The 22,229-nt window shown below is 36.4% G+C and overlaps 1 protein-coding gene across 7 annotated transcripts in view; it reads left to right on the forward strand.

Moving 5' to 3' along the window:
- The window catches only part of LOC111866591 (ryanodine receptor), a 256,073-nt gene that overhangs the window by 159,457 nt on the left and 74,387 nt on the right, over positions 1-22,229 (forward strand). For all 7 annotated transcript variants that reach the window (XM_033752340.1, XM_033752342.1, XM_033752343.1 and 4 more), the window contains 18 exons: positions 521-689; positions 1,090-1,227; positions 5,059-5,212; positions 6,869-6,992; positions 7,542-7,746; positions 8,571-8,689; positions 9,106-9,216; positions 9,649-9,751; positions 9,849-9,984; positions 11,546-11,627; positions 11,714-11,877; positions 12,934-13,123; positions 14,866-14,981; positions 15,150-15,307; positions 15,975-16,154; positions 17,570-17,698; positions 19,054-19,212; positions 20,203-20,412. In XM_033752340.1, coding sequence (XP_033608231.1) covers positions 521-689; positions 1,090-1,227; positions 5,059-5,212; positions 6,869-6,992; positions 7,542-7,746; positions 8,571-8,689; positions 9,106-9,216; positions 9,649-9,751; positions 9,849-9,984; positions 11,546-11,627; positions 11,714-11,877; positions 12,934-13,123; positions 14,866-14,981; positions 15,150-15,307; positions 15,975-16,154; positions 17,570-17,698; positions 19,054-19,212; positions 20,203-20,412 — 2,647 coding nt within the window. The remainder of the gene's footprint in view (positions 1-520; positions 690-1,089; positions 1,228-5,058; positions 5,213-6,868; positions 6,993-7,541; positions 7,747-8,570; positions 8,690-9,105; positions 9,217-9,648; positions 9,752-9,848; positions 9,985-11,545; positions 11,628-11,713; positions 11,878-12,933; positions 13,124-14,865; positions 14,982-15,149; positions 15,308-15,974; positions 16,155-17,569; positions 17,699-19,053; positions 19,213-20,202; positions 20,413-22,229) is intronic.

Below are 22,229 nucleotides of genomic sequence, written 5' to 3' on the forward strand. Positions count from 1 at the left end.
GTGTAGGTTAACAAAGATTTTATACAATTAGAAAGACTGGTGATTTTAAATTTTAACAGGCAGTGTAACAGCTACGTAAGAATACACACCTGATGATGGCCATTTAGGGCCGAAACATGTAGTGTGGAGGAGGGAAAGAAAAAAGAACTACAATTAAATTGTTACACTTAAGAGGGTGTTTGTCTCATATATAAAGTTATGTATCTCATTGTCATGCCACATAACTAATCAAAATTTTTTAGTTGAGTTTCATATATTGGATTTATCTACCACGCTTTCTCAGTATAGTCATGGAATATATTTCTGACAGGTAGTCTTCCAGCTGTCGGATCAGACAGGAATTAATAACCCACCACCTTAAAGAAAACTAGCATGGTACTCCTAGGAGGTTGAGATGGGCAGAGAGAAATTTGACAATAAATATTAAAACATATTCTAAGTTCTTTTACTTATGTTCTCACAGTATGAGGGTACAGAATTATTTCCTTATATTGTATTGTATAATTTTGTTTTATTTCAGTGTGGCCTTAAACAATGATCTCAACAATATTGTTCAGCAATTCTCAGAACATTATCATGATGCATGGGCTAGTAGGAAACTGGATAATGGTTGGGTGTATGGAGAGCAGTGGTCTGATGCTAACAAGACTCACCCTCGCTTGAAACCATATGGCATGCTGAATGACTATGTAAGTATACTGTATTGAAAAGATGTCATAAAAATTACACAGTAAACTCCCCATTATCCAGCATGTATTAGGAATGGGATGTACATGTACAGTTACATGATCTGTTGGTTGCATGAGAAAAACTTACAGAACTCAGTTTTCATGTGATTTTTACTCTTTTCCAATTTTTTACATATTTCCACATAAATCATAATGTTCCCATGTATGCTATATAGTCTCCACACTAAAGGTGTCATTGAATAACCTGCAAGAAAGTGTCTTCCTTATTATACAATACCCTAAATTGCTCATGTCAGGTCTAGTCTTGGAAACTACTTAACACACAGAGTTCACTATATGTGTATGTGTTTTGTATATAAATTCTTCTTTTTCTCAAATAAAATAATTTTCATACATTCAGGAGAAAGAGCGTTATAAGGAACCTGTGAGAGAGTCCTTGAAGGCCCTGCTTGCTATTGGTTGGACTGTAGAGCACTCTGATGTTGAAGTACCATCAAACAATAGAAATTCCACAAGAAGATCATCCAAAACAAACCCTGTAAGTACAACTTCAAGTGTTCCTCATTAGTTTCATGTTTTCTTATGTCACCTGTTCTAGTGCTGATCACAGAAATATTGCCAAGTTCAAGAAATATTTTCATAGCACCATATGTGTCCGGTCTTACTTCATGGTATCATTTAGGACTTAATGTCAAGTAGAAAAAGTTAGTGCAGCATTAGTTCTGTTTCCAACTGGACACTTCAGGTGGCCACAGGAGAAAATGATCAGAAGTATTAATCAATTGAAATTGTCAGTACATTTTGAGACACCATTAAGTTAGCTCTTCAAGATGCTTGTCACAGTTTTGAATGCACAGCCTTACTCAGTTCAAACAAGAATTTACTGTCCATTGCATCATTCTGTTGTGTTCTCATATGTAAGCAGCATTCACAGTTCAACAGAAAATTTCACTCTCATGTGTATTTTGATGTTATAGACTATATATGTCATTATATCCAATAAAAATAAATTAAGTGGGCTTAGGTCCAGAGATCTCTGTGATCATTCTGCCTATCCTGATAATGCTGATTCAGTTGAGCTGTAACATTGCAACCAACAGGTGGATGAACCTCATTATGCTGAAAGAATATAATGAGTCTTGGCTCTAGAAGCATGCCCTCCATTAAAAACAGTTCATCTCAGAGAGAATATATAATTAGCAGAAGTTAAACGTGTTCCAAAATGAATGGTCCAGTCAGACCACAACAAACATTCTCTGAGAACTGATATTGGAAGGTGCTTTTAGCAGTCCCATAAGGATTATCAGTGGACCACAAATCAAAATTTCTTGTATTGTTAATTGCATTGTAATTGCACTGTCCTTCGTCACTGAATGGTATGTGGCAAAGACTCTGGTGATGTAGAAGCATCCACTGACAAAACTGAACACAAGGATCATAATCATCCAGTTGAACCATCTGCATACACTGCATTTGATGAGGATGAAAATCTTCATAATATATGGTTTGCCATACCCATTATACAGATTTACTAGGTAGATTAGACATCCCTTGAACTCTGCTCACTGGGCTTCATTGTACTGAGTTTTAGTATGTATGTATCTTCCATAGCAGCCATCATGCTGCATGATCTTGGCTGTATGGAGCAGTTATACCTATTTCCTGTAATCTTTGATGTGTATGTTGAGGATTTTGTGGTTTGAAATGTGTCTACAGTATTTGTCAACTGCTGCCCTGCTGTTAATATCACTGAATACAAAATGTAATGGGTATCAGTGTATTCAGTGAGATTGACCTGTTGATTTATTTTTCAAAAGAACAAATGGATAAAATACAGTTTTTACCTTATTGCAACACATTGTCATATTTGACTCTTAGCATGAATCAAAAGCAAGTGAGGCAAGAAACATCTGAGAATCAATAGTGGCTGCTATCCAATTGAAACTGTCACAAGTATTGCCATCAATCGAATTTCACTGAAGTTAACCGAAACTTTCACCAATGTTTCCATCTCTTACATAGAAGTAGGTGTTTGCTGTAGGATTCAAGGCTCTCACAGCTGTGGTTGTGAAGAGTTCTATCTTCTAGGATACAGTGGTATGTAATCCACTGAACCAAATGGACTACATGGTGTTATATCACAGAAAATAGAACTCCATGTATTTGTTGTCTCTGTATATTAAAATGTCTGTAGCTCAAGGGTTGGAAGTAAAACCAGTGCAGCATTAATATTTTCTACTCAACATTACCACATGAATCGCCTCTGGAAATATGGTAGACTTGTTATAAAACACCTTGTGAGAAGCTTGCTGGCTGCTTCCTCTGTCCTCTTAACTTGGCTTACACTTCAGTCCTCAAGATGGAAGTGATACCATCATCTAAAAATGATTAACTTTCTATGAAACATATCTTTACATCCCAGGTGCCATATTGTTCATAGACATCACTGAGAGACCCCCAGAAACAACATAATGATTTCTTTCTTGCTAGTAATTTATTTGGTTTGTAGCGTCAGTACTAGAATATCAATTTTTGAAAACTGAATTATCATCATCATCATCACCGCGCACGCTCACACACACACACACACGTACACACGCATCTCTGTAAATTTACCATCAGTTTCCTTCATGTATATTAATACATGACTGATTTCAGCACTATACTTATTTGCTACTGACTCAGTGTCATTATTTTTTAATGAAAATTATCATGTTTAACCCCGACTTGGAATTAAACTGAAAACTGTGCTTAATTGTATTCTAGTCCAGCATCAAGTAAGACTTTATTTGGATATAATACATTAGAAAGAATAAGTTAGAAAAAACTGGAAAAAAATCCACGTGTTATTCAACTTCTGTGCAGTAAATGGTTAGTGTTCTGCCCAGCAGTGGCTGTAGTCAATTGGAGCATGATTGAAACTCTTCAGATTTTATTATGATGATGTAAATAACCATAAAATGATTAAATAACACAGTTTATTAAACTCACAGTACATATTAATGTTTTATGGGGAAGAATATTTCTCAGTTAAACTGACATCTCTTCACTGAACACAACAAATTTCTAGCAGCAATAAATTACATATAAGAGAATATAATTTTTACATTTATGATAATTGCAGTAAACTAATTATATTAAAATTTAGATTGTGGTTTTTTGGGTTGTGACACTATCTAGTATCATAGGTGGATAACATTGTTTTAGAGAAACGTGCTGCTACTCACATCAGGGTTCATCCGGGAAATAGAAGGAGAGTATTACCCAGAAATCTTTTCCATCCACACTACTACACAATGTCACAACCCAGAAGTCCACAGTCTGAACACTCACCACTGTGAAAACCTGAAAATATATATATTTATGTTGCTTCTAAAATCAAAAATATTTTAGAGCAAATCCACAGCAATTTCAGAGCCTCTGGAGAGTTCTGAAAAGGTAATAGGTGGATAAGAAGGGTAACATTGTGTCACTACAGTATGGAATGCCTCCCCTTNATGTAACGTCATTTTCATTCCTGAATTTCTCTGATATCGTGGGAAAGTTCGATGTGTCTGCCCACCCTCACTTTCTCTACTTGCTGACGTGAATGTCCTGGAAGATTATGACCGCGGGCTGCAAGAGGAGTTTGGGTTTTATGGAAAACAAGGGTGTGGGGTGGGACTGCATGAATAGTGCAAGAGGATGCGGCAGGTTGTTAACTGCATTCCTTTCCTAGAATCTCATCTAACAGGACCTCACATTGTCTACTTACCCTATAGTGTTCCTGCCTAAACCCAGAGAAGTGCAGTAGCGAAAACATGGCAATGAAAAGGAAAGTTTTAAGCATTGAAGAGAAAGTTAAAGTGATTCGTGAAATATTGTGTGTATTGTCAGTGAAAAGCGCTGTAATATGTCTTTGATATTAAACATTTGGGCAATTCCACGTTAATGTTACGTTAGTCTGTACTTAACTACGTATTTCACAAAAAATGGAACATTTTAACTCAGTTTTTGGTAGATTTTTACGTGACTAACATAAGGCTACTGTGGAAGTGCCCATTTCGGTTACAGCGACATTCGTTTATAACGACACTATTTTTAGGTCCTTTTGATGACGTTATAACCAAGTTCTACTGTATTTATGTTGCTTCTAAAATCAAAAATATTTTAGAGCAAATCCACAGCAATTTCAGAGCCTCTGGAGAGTTCTGAAAAGGTAATAGGTGGATAAGAAGGGTAACATTGTGTCACTACAGTATGGAATGCCTCCCCTTACTCTGTCGTCTTGGCTCTTCAGTACACCATGCACAATACAAAAGCAATTCAACAATTTATCAGTAATTATGTACAAGAATTTTCTTTGTAACTTAGCACTTTGTTTTTTAAGGTTGACAAAGCAACGCCATTTAACTACCACCCTCACCCAGTAGATATGACTAACCTCACTCTAAGCAGAGAGATGCAAAACATGGCTGAGAGATTGGCTGAAAACGCTCATGATATCTGGGCAAAGAAGAAGAAGGAAGAGCTCACGACTTGTGGTAAGAACTGATAATTTCTATTGAAATTGTTTTATGGAAGCTTTTTATCCAGATTCAAGAGAGTGTATTTTCCGCTGTTTATAAACTAGTGACTAACAACAAATTATCATAGAATGCCTCCATTTTAAATAAGCATTGCCGATGAATATCAAATAAGTTGAATTCCATGTTATTTGTCACAATGGAAGAATTCAAATATTAGTATTTCTTAACCTTTCTCTATTGAGTTAGAACAGTGGCACTATCCTAATAGCACCATATTATTTATTACCTGCTGAAGTGTTTGGTATGTTCTAAATGTTAGCGTTCTAACTGTAGACCAAACTTGTGATAGGGTTGCTATAAGTCCAGGTTTGATTCTGACCTGGTGGTTGAGTATCCTGATGGAGATGTTTAATCTTTCTCTTTAGTCCTTCCTGACAGGTAATTGGACAGTATTTTATACTAGTCCATAATCACTAAGTTGCACATCCATCCTCATTCTTATTTTACACCCATTCTCCCACAACCTGTAAAGGAGGAAATTTGTTGTGAAATAAATTGAGAGAAAGAAACATCCAACCATAACTCTTTATGTACTTTCTTAGTTACTAACCAAAGCATTATTTTGAGAATATACATGCACATAAAACCACAAACATTTTTACTAGTATCAGAAGGGTTGCCACAAATTTTGTAGATCTGGGATAGCACAGTCATTATAGCGACTGCTTACGGGCTGGACGACTGAAGGGCCAGATTTTGAGTCCTGGTAGGGTCAAGAATTTTCTCTCTCTGTCATCCAGACCGGATCTGGGGTCCACCCAACCTCCTATCCAGTGGGTACAAGGGGCTCTTTCCCCAGGGGTAAAGCAGCTGGGCGTGAAGTTGACCACTCAGCTCCAACTAGTGCTGAGGTCAAGAAAATGTGGATCTATATGTCCAGTCCCCCATACGCCTTCATGGCGTAGTGCTTAATTTACCTTTTAACACAACTTTTGTTCTAAACATTTCTCTATCTTTTGATTACTCGGTGAGCCATAGAAACATATATAGGTCTTCATGTAAAGTGGTAATTTAAACGCATCTGATATGAATGAAAATTGAAATATCTAGACAATATTTCATAAAATTCTCTGACATCAAAGTCATGAAAATCCATCCATCAGTTCTCAAAGTGTTCCCCGTATAGAGACGGATGAAGTGAAAAACCTATTACATGCTCCATAGGATTTCAAAATCACCTGGAGAGGTTGATTACCACTTCAGGTATGGAAGCATTAAAACAGCTCTTCAGCACATCTGATTAACACCCATAGAACTGTGAAACAAACATAATTTTCAGGTCAAAAATTGTCAGTCGTTGTATTGACGGAAAATTACAACAAAACTCTATTTAAGATTTGAGGTTTTCACGGTGGTGACTATGAAGAATGCCGTCTTATGGGATGTGGTGCCATGTAGATAAGTGTAAACTGTTTTTTCGGAGGAACTTATCACCTCCATCTTCAGGGTATAAAAATCCGCGAGCGAGGAACCAGCGTGAGCAGGTGGGAATGTGGGGACACTTAATTATGGCCTAAGTATATAGTATTCTTAAATATATTTAATTATATCAGTCAAGTGGTTAATGAAGTTGACAAACCTACAAAAGACATGCATTTTGTTGTCATTTAGGAGGAGCTGTCAGTCCACAGTTGGTGCCATATGATTTGCTGACTGACAAGGAGAAGAAAAAGGACAGAGAGCGTTCACAGGAATTCCTCAAATATCTACAGTACCAAGGCTACAAGCTACACAGGTAAGTAACTCATGTAGTTGTACCAGCTTTATAACATGATTATTACATATATATATATTTTATTCCTTAAAATTAATGTGTCATGAAGAAGAATATAGATGTTCAAATTCCAGTGCTAGAGCACATAATTGAATTGTACCCTGAGCATGTTGTGTCCATGCATATGCTCACATGCATATGCTCGTATGTCTCTGACTCTTATTTTTGTACTACACTCCCATCAGATTTAAAGCTTCCAGATTGCTTTTCAGGATTTCTCTAGGCCTAGACCAAATTATTTAGTCCTGTAGAAATAATAATATAGCAAATATTCTTTGTACATGCAGCGCTCAATTCACTGCAACAAAGTTTTTACCTAGCAACAGCTGTTTACCCAGCCATTGCTTAGTATTGGCTGCTTTGTGGTCTCTGATTGGGTAGCTCTCAATTCACTTTGGGTGGTTCCCACAAGTAATTCAGTGTTTCAAAGGAAAACAGGTATATTTGTAATATATTAAAAAAACTGTTTGACAGGAAAACTTGAGTGACAATCTTTCTTCTTCTGTTAAGGCCCAACCGTGGTGGTGGAACTGAATCAGAACAAGCAGCTACAGGAGCTGCAGTGGAACTAAGGTTTGCATACAGCCTGCTGGAAAAACTTATACAGTACTTGGACTCAGCTTCCATCAATATGAAACTTCTTAAACCATCAAGCACTTTCAGTAGAAGAAACAGCTTCAAAACTTCCACAAGGGACATTAAATTTTTCTCAAAGGTATCTTATATTTGTATAAAAATATTCGAGAGACAAAACAGTAAAGTCAGGTGAAGTACTATGCGAGCTGGATAACTGAAAAAGAAAATTCCACATGCCAGACATACCAACAGAAGAGCACAAAATATTCCATTCTTACTATGTACTGTGTGGAAGTAAATAAAATGAATAATACTGTCTGTAGTTACTAAAGGATTCTGACGATGGTGTATAACACACTGATANAGAAACTGGACCTAGTGATTGAGGCTAGCTCTTTCTAAGGGACCCAACTGAATAGGTGTTTTCCTTCACCTGAGGACGGAAACAGATCCAGTTTCCGAAACGTCGTGTTTTTATTTGTTATCTTAAAAACCAGGACGATGGATAAAGTCCAAAAACCCAATATATCAATACTGTCTGTAGTATGTCTGTGGACATTTAGATAAATGTTCCTCCATTTCTTTTGTACCAAACTTAATTTTCGTTCTTATGAGAAAGACCTGCCAAATTGTTTATTAGAGGTGATGAGCATGATTTACTTACTTCATCATTATACTTCCAGTTATGAGGACATCAAAAATGGAATTAAAAATATTAGAATCCATTCACTAGAACAAAACTGTGAAACCTAAGTAGGTAATATCTAAATCGCTTGAGGACTTACATATCGCCCTGCCTGCCCTTACACCTACATTTAAATGGCAATAAGCCCCTACTGTTGCAGTATGGTTATCAAAATAAACTAATTTTAAACCTTCTGTGATATATATCAATACATAAAATGCATTTTAAGTTTTAAATATAAATTTAAATCTAAATCGTTCTATTTATTAAATTTACAGGTGGTGTTGCCGTTGATGGAAAAATATTTCAGCACTCATAGAAATTACTTCATTGCTGTAGCAACTGCTACTAACAATGTAGGGGCTGCATCTCTGAAGGAGAAAGAAATGGTGGCCAGGTACATAAAAAAGGTTGTGTTTCATCAAGTAAGAAAGTTGAATGAGGCACAGATTCATATAATTTACAAGTGACCGACACTTCGGACTTGTGAAGCCTTGGTAAATTTCTTTATTATCTCTTCATGCAGTAAGCTGTAGGGGAGGCAATACAGGTAATTATCTGTTGGGTCTGAATGGTTTAATAAAATATGAAAAATGATTAAGTCACTAAATTTGGAAAAAGTGAAAAGTTCAATTTCTTGTTTTGTAAGTATATTAAATATCTGTGCCTAAGTAAAGTATAGCTCTCATACATTGTTCTGGGAATTTTGTGTTAATGAGGAAGTGAGATTTAAGTGGCTTCAGATGCACTTGTACACACACACACACACACACATGAGATTCCATAAAATTCCTTCCAATTTTTGTTTTATAGTTTGTTTTGCAAACTTGCCAACCTGCTACGTTCCCGCCTGGCAGCATTTGGAGCTGATGTGCGCATTAGTGTCAGATGTTTACAAGTGTTAGTAAAGGGAATTGATGCCAAGTAAGTATTTGCTTTAATGTTATATTCAGTTTGTGTTTAATTCCTTGTCTTACACTTTAACAAACATGACCATGAAAATGTAGATATTAATGTAGTATGAGTATTTTTATTGAACCATCCCCAGAAACTCTCCAAGTCCATTCATTTTTAAATTTTCAGACATACTGATCAATTGACTGCCATCTAAATTGTCATAAAGAAATAAATGATAACAAAATTTCTATATTCCCTGAATATGTTAAATGGAGTTATAGTAAGAAGGAGGCTTTTAACTATTAGAATATACAGGATCCGGCAAATCGACCTCCCGTATTTGGAGAGGGCGCTGTGTGAGTTNTGTGGACTTCTTGATGAGTGTTCTGCTTACCTCTTTGCATAATTTCATGATACCTCTGGGTTAACAGTTAATTTTGTTGAACAATTTGTGTACAGATCACTGGTGAAGAACTGTCCAGAATTTATTCGTACATCAATGTTGACTTTCTTCAATAACACAGCAGAAGATCTGGCACACACTATACAGAATCTGCATGATGTAAGTTCAACTGAAGAAAAATTTCTTATGAATGCTGTTTTTAATATTAAAATGAAACTGCTACTGTTTACTTACATGGAACACCTTGAATGTGTAGGGCCGTTACAGCCATTTGAGGGGCGCTCACTTGAAAACGTCTACATCTCTGTTCTACTTAAATGGTGTCATTCTACCAGTTCTGACCTCCATGTTTGATCATCTAGCAGCTTGCGAGTACGGAAGTGATCTACTATGTAAGTATTTAAATTTGATCATTAAACTGTGAAACCTATGAGAAGAGAATTCTACACAGAATGTCCAGGTTCTGTTAGGACTGTGTTCATTAAAAATACAAGACATGAATTATTTTCAAAATTTCACTCTTTTTATTCAAAATAGTCTCCTTCTGAATCAATACATAGCTGGAATTGATGGAACAGTTTTCGAAAACAGTCACTGTACTCCTTTTGTGGAACTGCGGTAGATTCCCTTTGGATTTCCTGGATGGTGTCGTGATGGAGTCATTTCATCGCCATCTTAGCTTTTGGGAACAAGCAGAAATCTGCTGGAGTTAAATCTGGCAAATACAGAGGATGATCAAGAACTGTGCTCCCTTTTCTGGCCAAAAACCACGCATGATCTTCGATTTGTGGGGTGGGGCATTGTTGTGGAAGAGCGACCAGGAACTTTGCTCCGATATTCAGGTCGAATTCGAAGAATTCTCTCCCACAAATGACTGAGGACTCCGAGATAATAATCACAATTCACTGTTTGACTTTCTGGCAGAAATTCCTTGTGAATGATTCCTTTGGAATCGAAGAAAACGGTTAGCAATGTCTTTATTCGACTCTTTTGCGTGCATACTTTCTTTGGTTTCGGCTTCTTTGGGCTCAACCACGCTGCACTCTGCCGCTTTGTGAGAGGCTAATATTGAAAACACCATGTCTCATAACCAGAAACAATCGATGTTGTAAATTTTGTATCACTTTGGGCCGACTGTAACTCTGGCATGTTTTTCATCGCCTGACAACGCGTGCGGTACAAACTGCGAACAGACCTTCCATTTGCCCAAATCCTTGGTCCAATTTTGATGCACAATACTTTTTGGTATTCCCAAAAGCTCCTCGAGTCTTGCAGAAACACATCTGTCTGATGCAAGGATTTCGGTCACTTTTTTCGCATTTTCTTCAGTGCGACTTGTTCTTGGCTTTGATGCACGTCTTCAATACAGCATACCATCAAAAAATGTTTGAGCAACTCAAACAATCACTACCGTACACACTTTTCATCATATCATATGCTTCTCCAGCTGCTTTGCCTAACGTAAAAAAAAAAAATTCAATGTTGGCTCTCTGTTCAACCACCATTTTCCAGCGAGCGTCAGAACAGTACTGTTACATTCAAGGTCAGAACACATGATGCAGCCATGCTTGTGCTTTGAAATTATAGACGGCCACAACTGAAACTTCAAGAATCTTAATGCCACAACAGATGGCATTGCAGGGAAAAATTAAAAAATATGAGTCCTAATGGATCCTGGACACACCGTGTAAATTCACCACACAGGTGGAACTGATCTCTTATGCAAAGTCACAAAAATATACCAGAGAACATGGTATGAAAATTTGTCAACTAGATGTATGGAAATATAATATTCTGAGGATAATTAAATTTGTTATATCAAAGTAAAATTTATAGATTACCTTTTCATATCTGTAATTCTATCTTCAAATAAGTACTGTATGCAGATCTGTATAATTTAAGACTACTGCCCTTGTTAGTTGCGCATATTCATGTAGCTCTCTTTGATTCCAGTGGATGAAATCCAAGTGGCTTCTTACAAAATGCTGGGCAGTTTATATACATTGGGGACTGATGGATCTTTGACAGGAGACAGGTAATTCATCATTATTTTAGCATCAGAACATGTGAATATGATTTGAAATTAGCACATATATATGATCACATAACCATTGCTTTCAGGAAATATTTGAAGACTGAAATTGAGAGGCATCGTCCTGCTCTTGGGAGCTGCCTAGGAGCTTTCTCCTCAACATTCCCAGTTGCTTTCTTAGAGCCTCATCTCAACAAGCACAACCAGTTCTCCCTTCTCAACCGCATTGCGGATCATTCCCTGGAGGCACAGGGTTAGTGGCTCTTAAATTGTTAAGCATAGACCCTTTTCATATTTGAGGCATGATTGAAATATTTCCAGAGTGATCTTTTTTCTTCTTACATTTTAAATTTAGTGGCTCTTCCGTAGTATCCCCTTCAAAGTAGTTCTCTTGTGGCCTGATAGAATAAATCCAGAGCTTGTGCTATTGATTGAAGCATCCATGCAGTTCATATTGTTGAACTCCAGAATTGTAGTTTGTAGTTCTTCTTTGATTGTGATAAGCAATGAGATCTTTTCCTCTGAGAAATATCATGAGTACTGGAAAAGGAGAAGGTCTTGTTGGTCTAGAGCTGGGGAGTATGGAGAGATGGAAGTGCGGGATAAGTTATAATCTTCTGACCAAAAGGGGGATGTGAGATTTGAGGTTCTCTTGGTGGTGGCTGAAAATTACAGTCTCATGATATGTAATGCCTTGTAGTCTGATAGAGAGAAATGAAAATTTAAAGAAACTTCGTGCCTCCATCTTCAGACTGATGATGGAGAGAGCAGGTTCCTTTGAAACTTTGATATCTACATACCCAAGTACATAATGTCATATTCCAGAAGACAGTATGTATAAGTTGAATAGCTATTATATATTATGTGGATCTGGGTTATGTTCTTTTATAGTTAACAGTTTAGAGTACTACTACATTATGACGGGGGCACATGATAGTTTAGTTGGTTGACGCACTATGCTACAAGCTGGAAGGTCGTGGATTCAATTCCTGATGAGGTCACTGATTTCTTTAAATTTACCTAATCCTCAGCCTCTAACAGAAATGAGTACCAGGAAGATTCCTGGGGGGTAAAAGATGGCGGGAGCATAAGGCTGGCAAACTTACTACCATCTGTTAGCTGATTTTATTATTTTATTATTTATTTATTTATTTATTCACTTCACATCCATGGATCATTATACATGACATAGGACAAGTATAGAAGATGTGGGAGCCTCGACCTCTCACACCCGTTTTCCTTCACGGCATGTTACAGGGACAGTTTTACCTCTTTGTTTACTACATTATGACACATTTCTATGTTTCAGATGTGATGGCCAGGATGGAGGCTACTATGCCAACACTAGAGGCTGTTCTCACAGAAGTGGACCAGTTTACTGAATCAGAGAAAAGTTACGCAGATGCTCCCCATGTTATTGATGTTATTCTACCTTTACTTTGTTCATACCTTCCATTCTGGTGGTCACAAGGACCAGACAATGTCAGCCCCACAGGAGGGTGAGTCCTGTGTTTTGAGAATGACTTTAAATAACTGTGTACAGGCAATATAAGCATTAGTTGTTCCAAGTATTTGAACATGAAATTGTTGTTGTAAAATAAGCTCCACCTCTTTGTCTTATATTTTTGACTATACATAAGTTACCTGCAAATGTAGATAAAATCAGATTGTAAATATTCGAGACAAAAAATGAAGGACCTGCTTATCTCTTGGGGGGGAAAGGGGGTAAAAATATTCTTCATCTAAAATACAGGTAATTATAGTGTTTTTTAGGGGTGGGTAAATTTTCTAGGTACCAATTTTAGTTAGACAAATCAGCATGTACTGAATTTGAATATGTGACGTGCATGTATCCCTGAGATCAAACAACGTGTTCTCTTACATGAATCATTGAGCATGTTAAATCTTTATTCTGCAATGAGAATTATCATTGATGTAAACATAAATCCCACCCAGATATTTACAAAATGTTTTTTAGCAAGAAAGATACCATATTAATACTGGCATATAAAATCTTTTCCTTTTATAGGTTTAGATTATTCATATTGTAGTCTAGTACTAATCATAACTGGTGGGTTTGGTGAGTCCAAGTGGCTGTCTCTTGACTGTTATTTACTGATTTCTCTGAAGCAGTCAAAATAAATGGACTTTGATTATTGCAAATTATTTTGAACTACTGATCACCTTGACATTCTGCAATTTTTGGAACATGTATGAAGTAAAACGATGAAGAAGGTTTTGGATTCATCACTTGTTTGTGGCAAATGCCTATCGATTTACCTAACTTCTACTTGAACAAGTTCACGGACTCCATTTCCAAGATGTGAGCACTTATTAGATGGATTCCTCTGCTGTGAGGTATAAAGTGACAGCGAAATGATAGACAACAAAACTGCCGCTTAAGAAGGGTTCTGATCCACTGTGACAGCCAGGCAGTCTCCATATTCCCAGAGCCTAAGCTTTTCTAGAAGCTTTGATCTCTGTGTAGAAAAAATGCATACAGATCTGTTCATGGATCATATCTAGGCTCTTTGGAATGAGGTCTTACCAAAACCAACTATTCCCAAACTTCAGACTTATTCATAATATGTAAGTTCATGGAGAATAATCTGTACATTTCTGTTGATCTGAACGCATGTAGGCAGGGTAGTTCTCGGTAAGACCGCTAAATCTCAGTATTGTTGATTTGTGCAAGTGCATGTGTATGTGTACGCGTGTATGCTCACACAGACACACAGCACAGAACCTGAAAATTACATGAAAACTTTTTGTAAGGAATTCTTCAAAGCATCTTAAAGGGGACATCAATCATGACACTTTTTCCCTAGTGGTAAATGAAGTTCAAAATTAATTCCACAGTCCCTTCTGACTCTTCATCTTGCTACATAAATATCATGAATGCTGTTTGGCAGAGGAATAACTTTATTATAATGGAGAGCTATGAATATTTTTCTTTCATTCCTGGAGAACAAGGCTGATACATTATAGCCAAATTATGCATTATTAATGAGCACACAGTCTTCAGTTTACAAACTTTGAGAGGTCAGGGGCTCCCTTTAGGAAATATCCGTGATTCAGGTCACATTTAGTAAACTATTAATGGTCACAATTCATGGGTTTGTATATAATTCAGTGATGATTTTATGAGTGTAATTAATGTTACATGTTTCAAGGGAGAATGAGGATTCAAAGAGGTACTACATGATTTAGATATAAGTGATTTTTTCTTTTTACTGTCCAGAACACACGTGTCCATGGTGACAAGTGAACATATGAACCAGTTACTGAAGAATGTTCTGAATCTTATCAAAAAGAACATCGGTAATGAAAATGCTCCATGGATGACAAGGATTGCAGGTAAACCTGTAAACTACTGAGTTCTTTGTTAATATTTATTGTGTTAGTTTTTAATTGTGCATTTTAACTTATACTGAATGAATGGAAGAATGTATTTAGGTACCGAAACTAATATTACATAGCTTTGTATCATCCAAAATTGAATTTACACTACCCATTTTCATTTAGCATACACACAGCAAATTATCATCAATTCATCTGAAGAACTGCTGAAAGAACCATTCCTTCCTTTGGCTGAACGTGTAAAGAAACGAACTGATAATATGTTCCACAAAGAAGAATCACTGAGAGGATTCATTAAGTCATCCTCTGATGACACTTCTCAGGTAAGGGATTGTTGACTGTTTCATTCTATTAGATTTACTTGCTTCATATCAAGAATTGAACTAACTGCAGCTTTTGATGGTAGGTATTTTTTACTGAATGGTTTTATTTGTTGAAACCTAAATTTCATTAACTCTATCTTTCTCACTTCCTGAGACTAAAAATACACATTGTTGTATTATGTTTCATCTTAACCATCATGTCCCACTATTCCTGTTAATGTTACAATAACAGTTTTATTAACTATATTGGCAGTGAATGTACTTGTAGAGGCAAATAATATAGGAATAAAGTCACAGTTGTCTGATTAGAAATTATTTATTAAAAGTTTGAGTCACAAATTTATCTGCACAACCCAGATTTTGCTTTCAGGGAAAAGGTTTAATTTTTTCAAGAAATTGCAGTATCAGATTTGCAGGTTGAATGTTTTATGTGAATACCAATATTGAACCCTTTTCTTGTTCCAGGTGTGCTGCATGTTAATAACAGAAAATATATCAGATTACTTGAGTGATAAGAAACAAATGATAAATTAATATGTGGAGTTGCAAATATATAAAACTGGCTGATGCAGTTTCTTCTCTTATTGTTGTGTTGGTATGTCATCAAAATACTTGGCAATGGAAACTAGCACAGGCTTTCCTTACCATTTTTTAATCTTCATTTTAGATTGAGTCTCAAATTCAGGAAGACTGGCACCTGCTAGTGAGAGACATCTATGCCTTCTATCCACTTCTTATCAAGTATGTTGATCAGCAACGTAACCACTGGCTGAAGAACAATGTGGTGGAAGCTGAGGACCTATATAACCATGTTGCAGACATCTTCAACATTTGGTCCAAGTCACAAGTAATGAGTTTCAGTAGTTAGTGCAATGTACAGTAAAACTGATTTTACACTTTTGAAGGCATATAAAATTGTCGAAACACTGATGAAAGTTAAAATCAGGAAAATGAAAATTATGTAAAATAAAGAAAAAATGTGTGTTGCTGTACATGGTAACTTTGGAAGGCCATTTACAGTGTGTGTGTTTAACACAATATTGTCAGCCCATTTAAAATGTGCATGTTTTAGTGCAATAACAATCAGATTGAAAATACTGTGCTGCATATGATATTCAGAAGTTCCAGAATGCTCATTAACTTTTGCTGTAAAGCACAATAGACCACTGTAGGTTGTGGTGCAAGGGCTGAGAAGGCACACCCTATTAACAGCAGTGAATATGCAATATCTAATACCATGTAAATATCATCAACTATGAACTTTGTAGTAGCTATTGAATTATAATGGTGAGTATGCACGTGTATCTTGTATCTGCAGCTAGTTCAGCTCATTCATATGATATTCAGAAACTTTCATATGTAAAGATATACCTATTATACTACAGCAAACCATGAACATGAGCAGAAAAGAGCCAGTGTTTCTTTGAATTGTCCATAAGAGAACGCTGTGAACAATAAATCAGGAAAATTCCCATTGTCAGGACTAGAAAAATTATTGAAAATTTTGGAAAAGCATTAAATTGGAGAGTGAAAAATCTAAGTTTTGCTGTATCTTACCTTAATCACTTTCACATAACCCACTGGTTCGTCATGCCAGTCTTCACTGTAATGTTAAACCTAATAGGCCTGTAGAAATAATATTAGAATACTGAATAATTTTATATTAATTATAGTTCAAAAATTCTCCCTCACTCTTCAACAGAAAGGAGGAAATTATTTATTGTTCTCTGATGCTGTAATATTTATTTCAGCAATTAAATACACTTTTGACTCCTACCTCTTGCAGTGGTTTGATATGTTCATCGTGTCTATCAGGTACTTTTTAAAATTGTATATTAATTTTTATGTCTCATGTAATTTGTACTCATATATATGTATATATATATATATATATTGAGAATCAACTGAAATTTTGGACAAACATATTGCCTTTATGGTTGAAGAGTCAGTCAAGTAAGAAACCAGAATGAAACAGGTGGAAAGCTGTCTTGCACTACTGAAGTTCGAGGCAGTATGTACCTTCAAAATGTCAGTTAACATTCAGCGGGCTACACAACATTATATCCCAGAAGACAAAACTTCTCTTTACCATAAAACCCAACACATTTCTTATTCTTCCCCCTCCTAATATTTGTCTGGTCCCCCTAGTTGACAATACTCCTTCGTGTTTTTTTTTTTAAATGTGATATATACATACTTCCCAAAATCATCCAGACCAATCAGAAAGTCAAATAATTTAGAAATATGTTTGTATTGTTTCAGTACTTTATGCGTGAGGAGCAGAATTTCATATCCGCTAATGAGATTGATAACATGGTACTGATCATGCCTACAGCAACTCGCAGATCCGCTGTTGTTTCTGAAGGTGGGCAAGTTGCTGGAGGAAGTAAGGTAAACTGGACTTTAGTTCATTCTACTGGAGGCTCATAATATCCAAAAATGATATAAATATGTAACTATAAGCCCAACCCCTAACTTCAAATTGTGTATGACAAAATGTGGAGCTAAGGTATGAATAATACTATTGATATGGTTATACTTCTTTGGAATGGTTGAAGATTTTAAAATAGTGAAGAATATGACATTCTCATTGCCATTAGCACTATCTGAACCAAAGCATTGTATTGGGTGTTTAGAATCAAGAGGTTACAGTAACAGACTCCTATTATCCACTTGCTGATAGCATTTCTTAATATTTCAGTGCAAAAAGGAACTATTTGCGAATTCTCTCATTCTTAGAAAACCACATAAAATGCTGTATATTATCACTGATTTTGTTTTGTCATAAATATTAAGAATGGAGGCTGGAAAAAATGATTGCAGTTCAATTTGATCAGGTGTTTCTCAAGCATTATTACAAATTCATGTCTAATTTTGGTGCTTCTCGAGACTAAGAAGCAGGAATGGCTACTTGGAGAAAAATGTAATTCTCAAAGATTTTTTAAACACTCAGTAGAATGTCAGAACAAAAATCATGCCTTACTAGTAAATGATCCTATTATAAATAAGTCTCTTACGTTCTTTGGTGCTAAGAGAAACATTTTTTAGACACATATAGTGATTATTATCATTTTTGATATGAGATATTTTGAATAAAAATATGTTGATGAAATACTGAGGGTTGGGGCTTTGGAGGTTTCAAGCTGCAGTTAATGAAATAGACTGACGCATTCTTGAAGTGTCGTTAGATATTTCCATCTCACTTTGAAGCCTAATGGGACAACAAAGCCAGAATGGCTGCTTGAAGAAAACTATAACTTTCCTAAGAATTATACAACTCTCATGGGATAATCAGGATGCAAAATCGCCCTTAGAATTGGGCGATTCAGTTATAAGTAAACCTCTTACATTCTCTGATGCCTAAAGAAATATTTTAGGCATACTAGAAAGGAGAGATATTGGAGTGAATTTAGGAAGTTAATATCATGACATAACAGGACAGTGGATTACATTTGGCCAACTTGAAATATATGTCAGAGAAGGGCTTCCCTTTAAGACATTAAATATGAAATGATCAAAGAGATGCAAATATGTCTGAAGTCTTAAGTAGTACTCAGACTTAGTTATTTTTTTTATACAAAAGAGATATGTAAATGTTTTTACGTTTTCCAGCTTAATGTGCTGTTATGGCTTTGAAACAAAATTCTGAATGTGCAAGGTGTTATGTTTCTCATGTATAAATAATATATTTTTCCTGTATGTCAGAAATAATATGTAACTTACAAATTTCCTTTGTGAATAAACAGAAAAAGAAGAAACATCGTGATAAGAAGCGTGATAAAGATAAGGAACTGCAGGCTAGTTTGATGGTTGCCTGTCTCAAGAGACTTCTGCCAGTTGGTCTCAACCTTTTTGCTGGTAGAGAACAGGAATTGGTTCAGCACTGCAAGGATCGTTTCCTCAGGGTAATTGCAATGTTTATTACAGTAGGATATCATCTTAAACTGGATTTGAGGAAGAGGACTGGATTCAGCTGGCTCAAGATAGAATTCAGTGGTGGTTTCTTTTAAATGTAGTAATGGACCTTCAGGTTCCATCAGAGGTGGAGAGTTTGTTTATTCACTCAGTTCCATCAAGTTAGTGGAATGTCATCTGTCCTGCAGAATATCATGCAAAGACATTAAATGTCTAAGAGAAATATTCTCTTGTCTTATGACCTATTTTCTAAAAACATTTTTTTCAACTGAACCCTTGCTGTTATAGTCCTTACATAACACTCTCTCTGACAAGATAGGTTTGTCTCTTATGAATATGCTTGGCCTTTTGTCAAGAGTATGTATCACACATTTGGCATGTTATTGAAAATTCTTCCTTTTGCACTATATGCAAGTCCCCTGTCAGTACAGGATTTGCAAAGCAGATCATGCCTATCTTATGTAGCTAATGCTACAATGGCAGCTTAGTCACTCAGTCATCACTTCATCCCACTTATATAACTCCTTAGCATGGACCATCATAGAAAACCTTATTTCCAACAGCACTTCTGTTGTGTGGTGTTCCACTGCTGTGGAGACATTGCTTAAATCATTTCTGTGGGAACATGTTTTCTTAAGTACATTACCCAGCAACAGCTCTAGTATGTTTGCTTACCTCACAGTCGTTGCCTAGTAATGGCTCTACATGCCACAGTGTGATTACAGAGCATATGTATACAGAACTCTAAATTAGGGGCATAATGGTAATTGGTATGATGATCGATGGTGATGAACAGTTCATGTTAATATGCTTTCACTAAGACTAAGTCACAGTAGTCATGTATTAGTGTAATCTCTTTCTCTAATTCCTCATTTATTTTAATATGAACCCATAATATTTTGTGGTATACAATCCTTTCATTGCATTGACATTAGAATATTTTAATGCTTTAAGTAAAACGTCTTACCATTTAATTTCAGAAACTGCCAGAGAGTGACATAATGGAATTTGCCAAAATACAACTTACTCTTCCTGATAAGATTGATCCAGCAGATGAAATGTCATGGCAACATTATCTTTACTCCAAGCTTGGACAGAAGAAGACTGATGAGGAAGGCAAGCCCATGAAAATAGATGACATTGTTGAGAGGATTGTTGCAATGTCAAAGGTTCTATATGGACTGCACATGGTGAGTCAGAATATGACAGTTAGTGTCTCAGTCAAATCTGGATATCTTACATGGTATCTTATTCATAAATATATTTACTGTAATATATGTGTAAGGCACATGTATGTTCTGGACACTCCTACATTTTCCTTGAACACAAGAAGATGTTTTTCTTTTACAAATTTGACAAAGTTATAAGAAAATGTTAAAACTGATATTCCTGCTTAACCCTTTTAGGACCATGGTGCAAGAGCGTGAACTTGCATATACAGGATGTAAATAAATACATGTTACAACGCTCTGTGGTAGACAGATGGGTTCAATGTGATCATATTTTTTTTAATACGCCCATGTCCAGAAGTGCTTTATTTACGTGCTAGGGCCTCTGAAATGTGAAGGAGGATGCCCTTACCTCTTACCTCTGTGGCTTACTGGTTACATTTACCTAACATTTCTCCAAGAGACCTTACCTGAGCTGCTGGAAGTGGTGCCTTTGGAAACCCATTGTGAAATGTGGTTCAAGCATGATGCCGCCCCAGCACACTGCACTTATGTCCTCCGTGAGTGCTTTGATGAAATTTTGGCAACAGATGGATTGGACGTAGAGGCCCAATAACCTGGCCCAGTCACTCCTCTGACTTGACTCCACTGGATTTCCTTCTCTGGAGTATATGCAGAGCCTGATGTATGAGACTTGAGTGGAGACACAACATGATCTTGTGGCAAGAATTCCAGTAGCAGCTGGAACCATTCGGCAAATGCCGGGAATCTTTCAAAGAGTTCAGCCTAACATGGCCAGGAGGTACAGAACATGCAGTGAAGTCGGTGGCCGCCATTTAGAGCAACTTTTATAATGTAAAACAAAGATAACATCCCCTAAAATTAATGCGTCCTCTCGGAAACTTTTGTGGCCCTTAATGCGAAAAGGAAGTGTTTATAGACATTGATGTATTAAAATAATATTATGAGATTGAACCCATCTGTCTACCACAGAGCGCTGTAACATATATTTATTTACACTCTGTATACATTCACAGGCCATGACTCAAATATTTGCCAGTCAAGATTTACAGTATTTTCATTGTTTTCCTACATAATGTGAAGCAAAGTGCAACAGTGTTGTGTTGATTGTCTCTTGGGTATAATTTGCATTCTAAATTTAAAACTTTCTCGGTAGATAATGCTAAGTTCTACAGAAGTATCATGCCATGTGCAGCTTAATTTGTACATCATTGCACTGATTTCAACATATAATATTGTCACGTGTTGGGTAGGTCACGCAACAAATAACTTCACGCCATTTTGGATCTAGCGAATTTATTGCACATTCGCTCTTACATTTACACAATTTACAATCTCACAACTACTGCCATCAGCAGTATCATGATTACTTCTCCTGCTTCCATTCAGTCCGACGAATGCTAGACTGCAACTGACTGGTTACTCCCTCTCACTGACGAATACTCCTGTTATTTAGCATCCGCACTGACAACACAGAAAACAGTTACGCCATAGCTTTCACTGTTGTGTGATGTCGTGTTTACTGATTGCCGAGCAACAGTCGCTGCACGGGCTCCCCTGTTGCATGACACCATGTTTACAAAGGCGTTGCTGGGCAACGCTGCATAGCAACCAGGGCGCTTCGGCTCGGCACGGACAAACACCGCTTTCCTTACTGTTGCATAACCTTGTTCCACCTCCCGTTGCCCAGCAACGGTTAGACATGTCACAATATTATATACTGTTCCATGAACAAAATCTATGGATATGTACAATATGAAAATAATATTCCTTGTTATATTGATTGTATATGCCTGGATATTCTTTGTACTCCAAAA

This window comes from Cryptotermes secundus, unplaced genomic scaffold (genome assembly GCF_002891405.2).
Source record: "Cryptotermes secundus unplaced genomic scaffold, Csec_1.0 scaffold680, whole genome shotgun sequence".
In the NCBI taxonomy this organism is placed as follows: Eukaryota; Metazoa; Arthropoda; class Insecta; order Blattodea; family Kalotermitidae; genus Cryptotermes; species Cryptotermes secundus.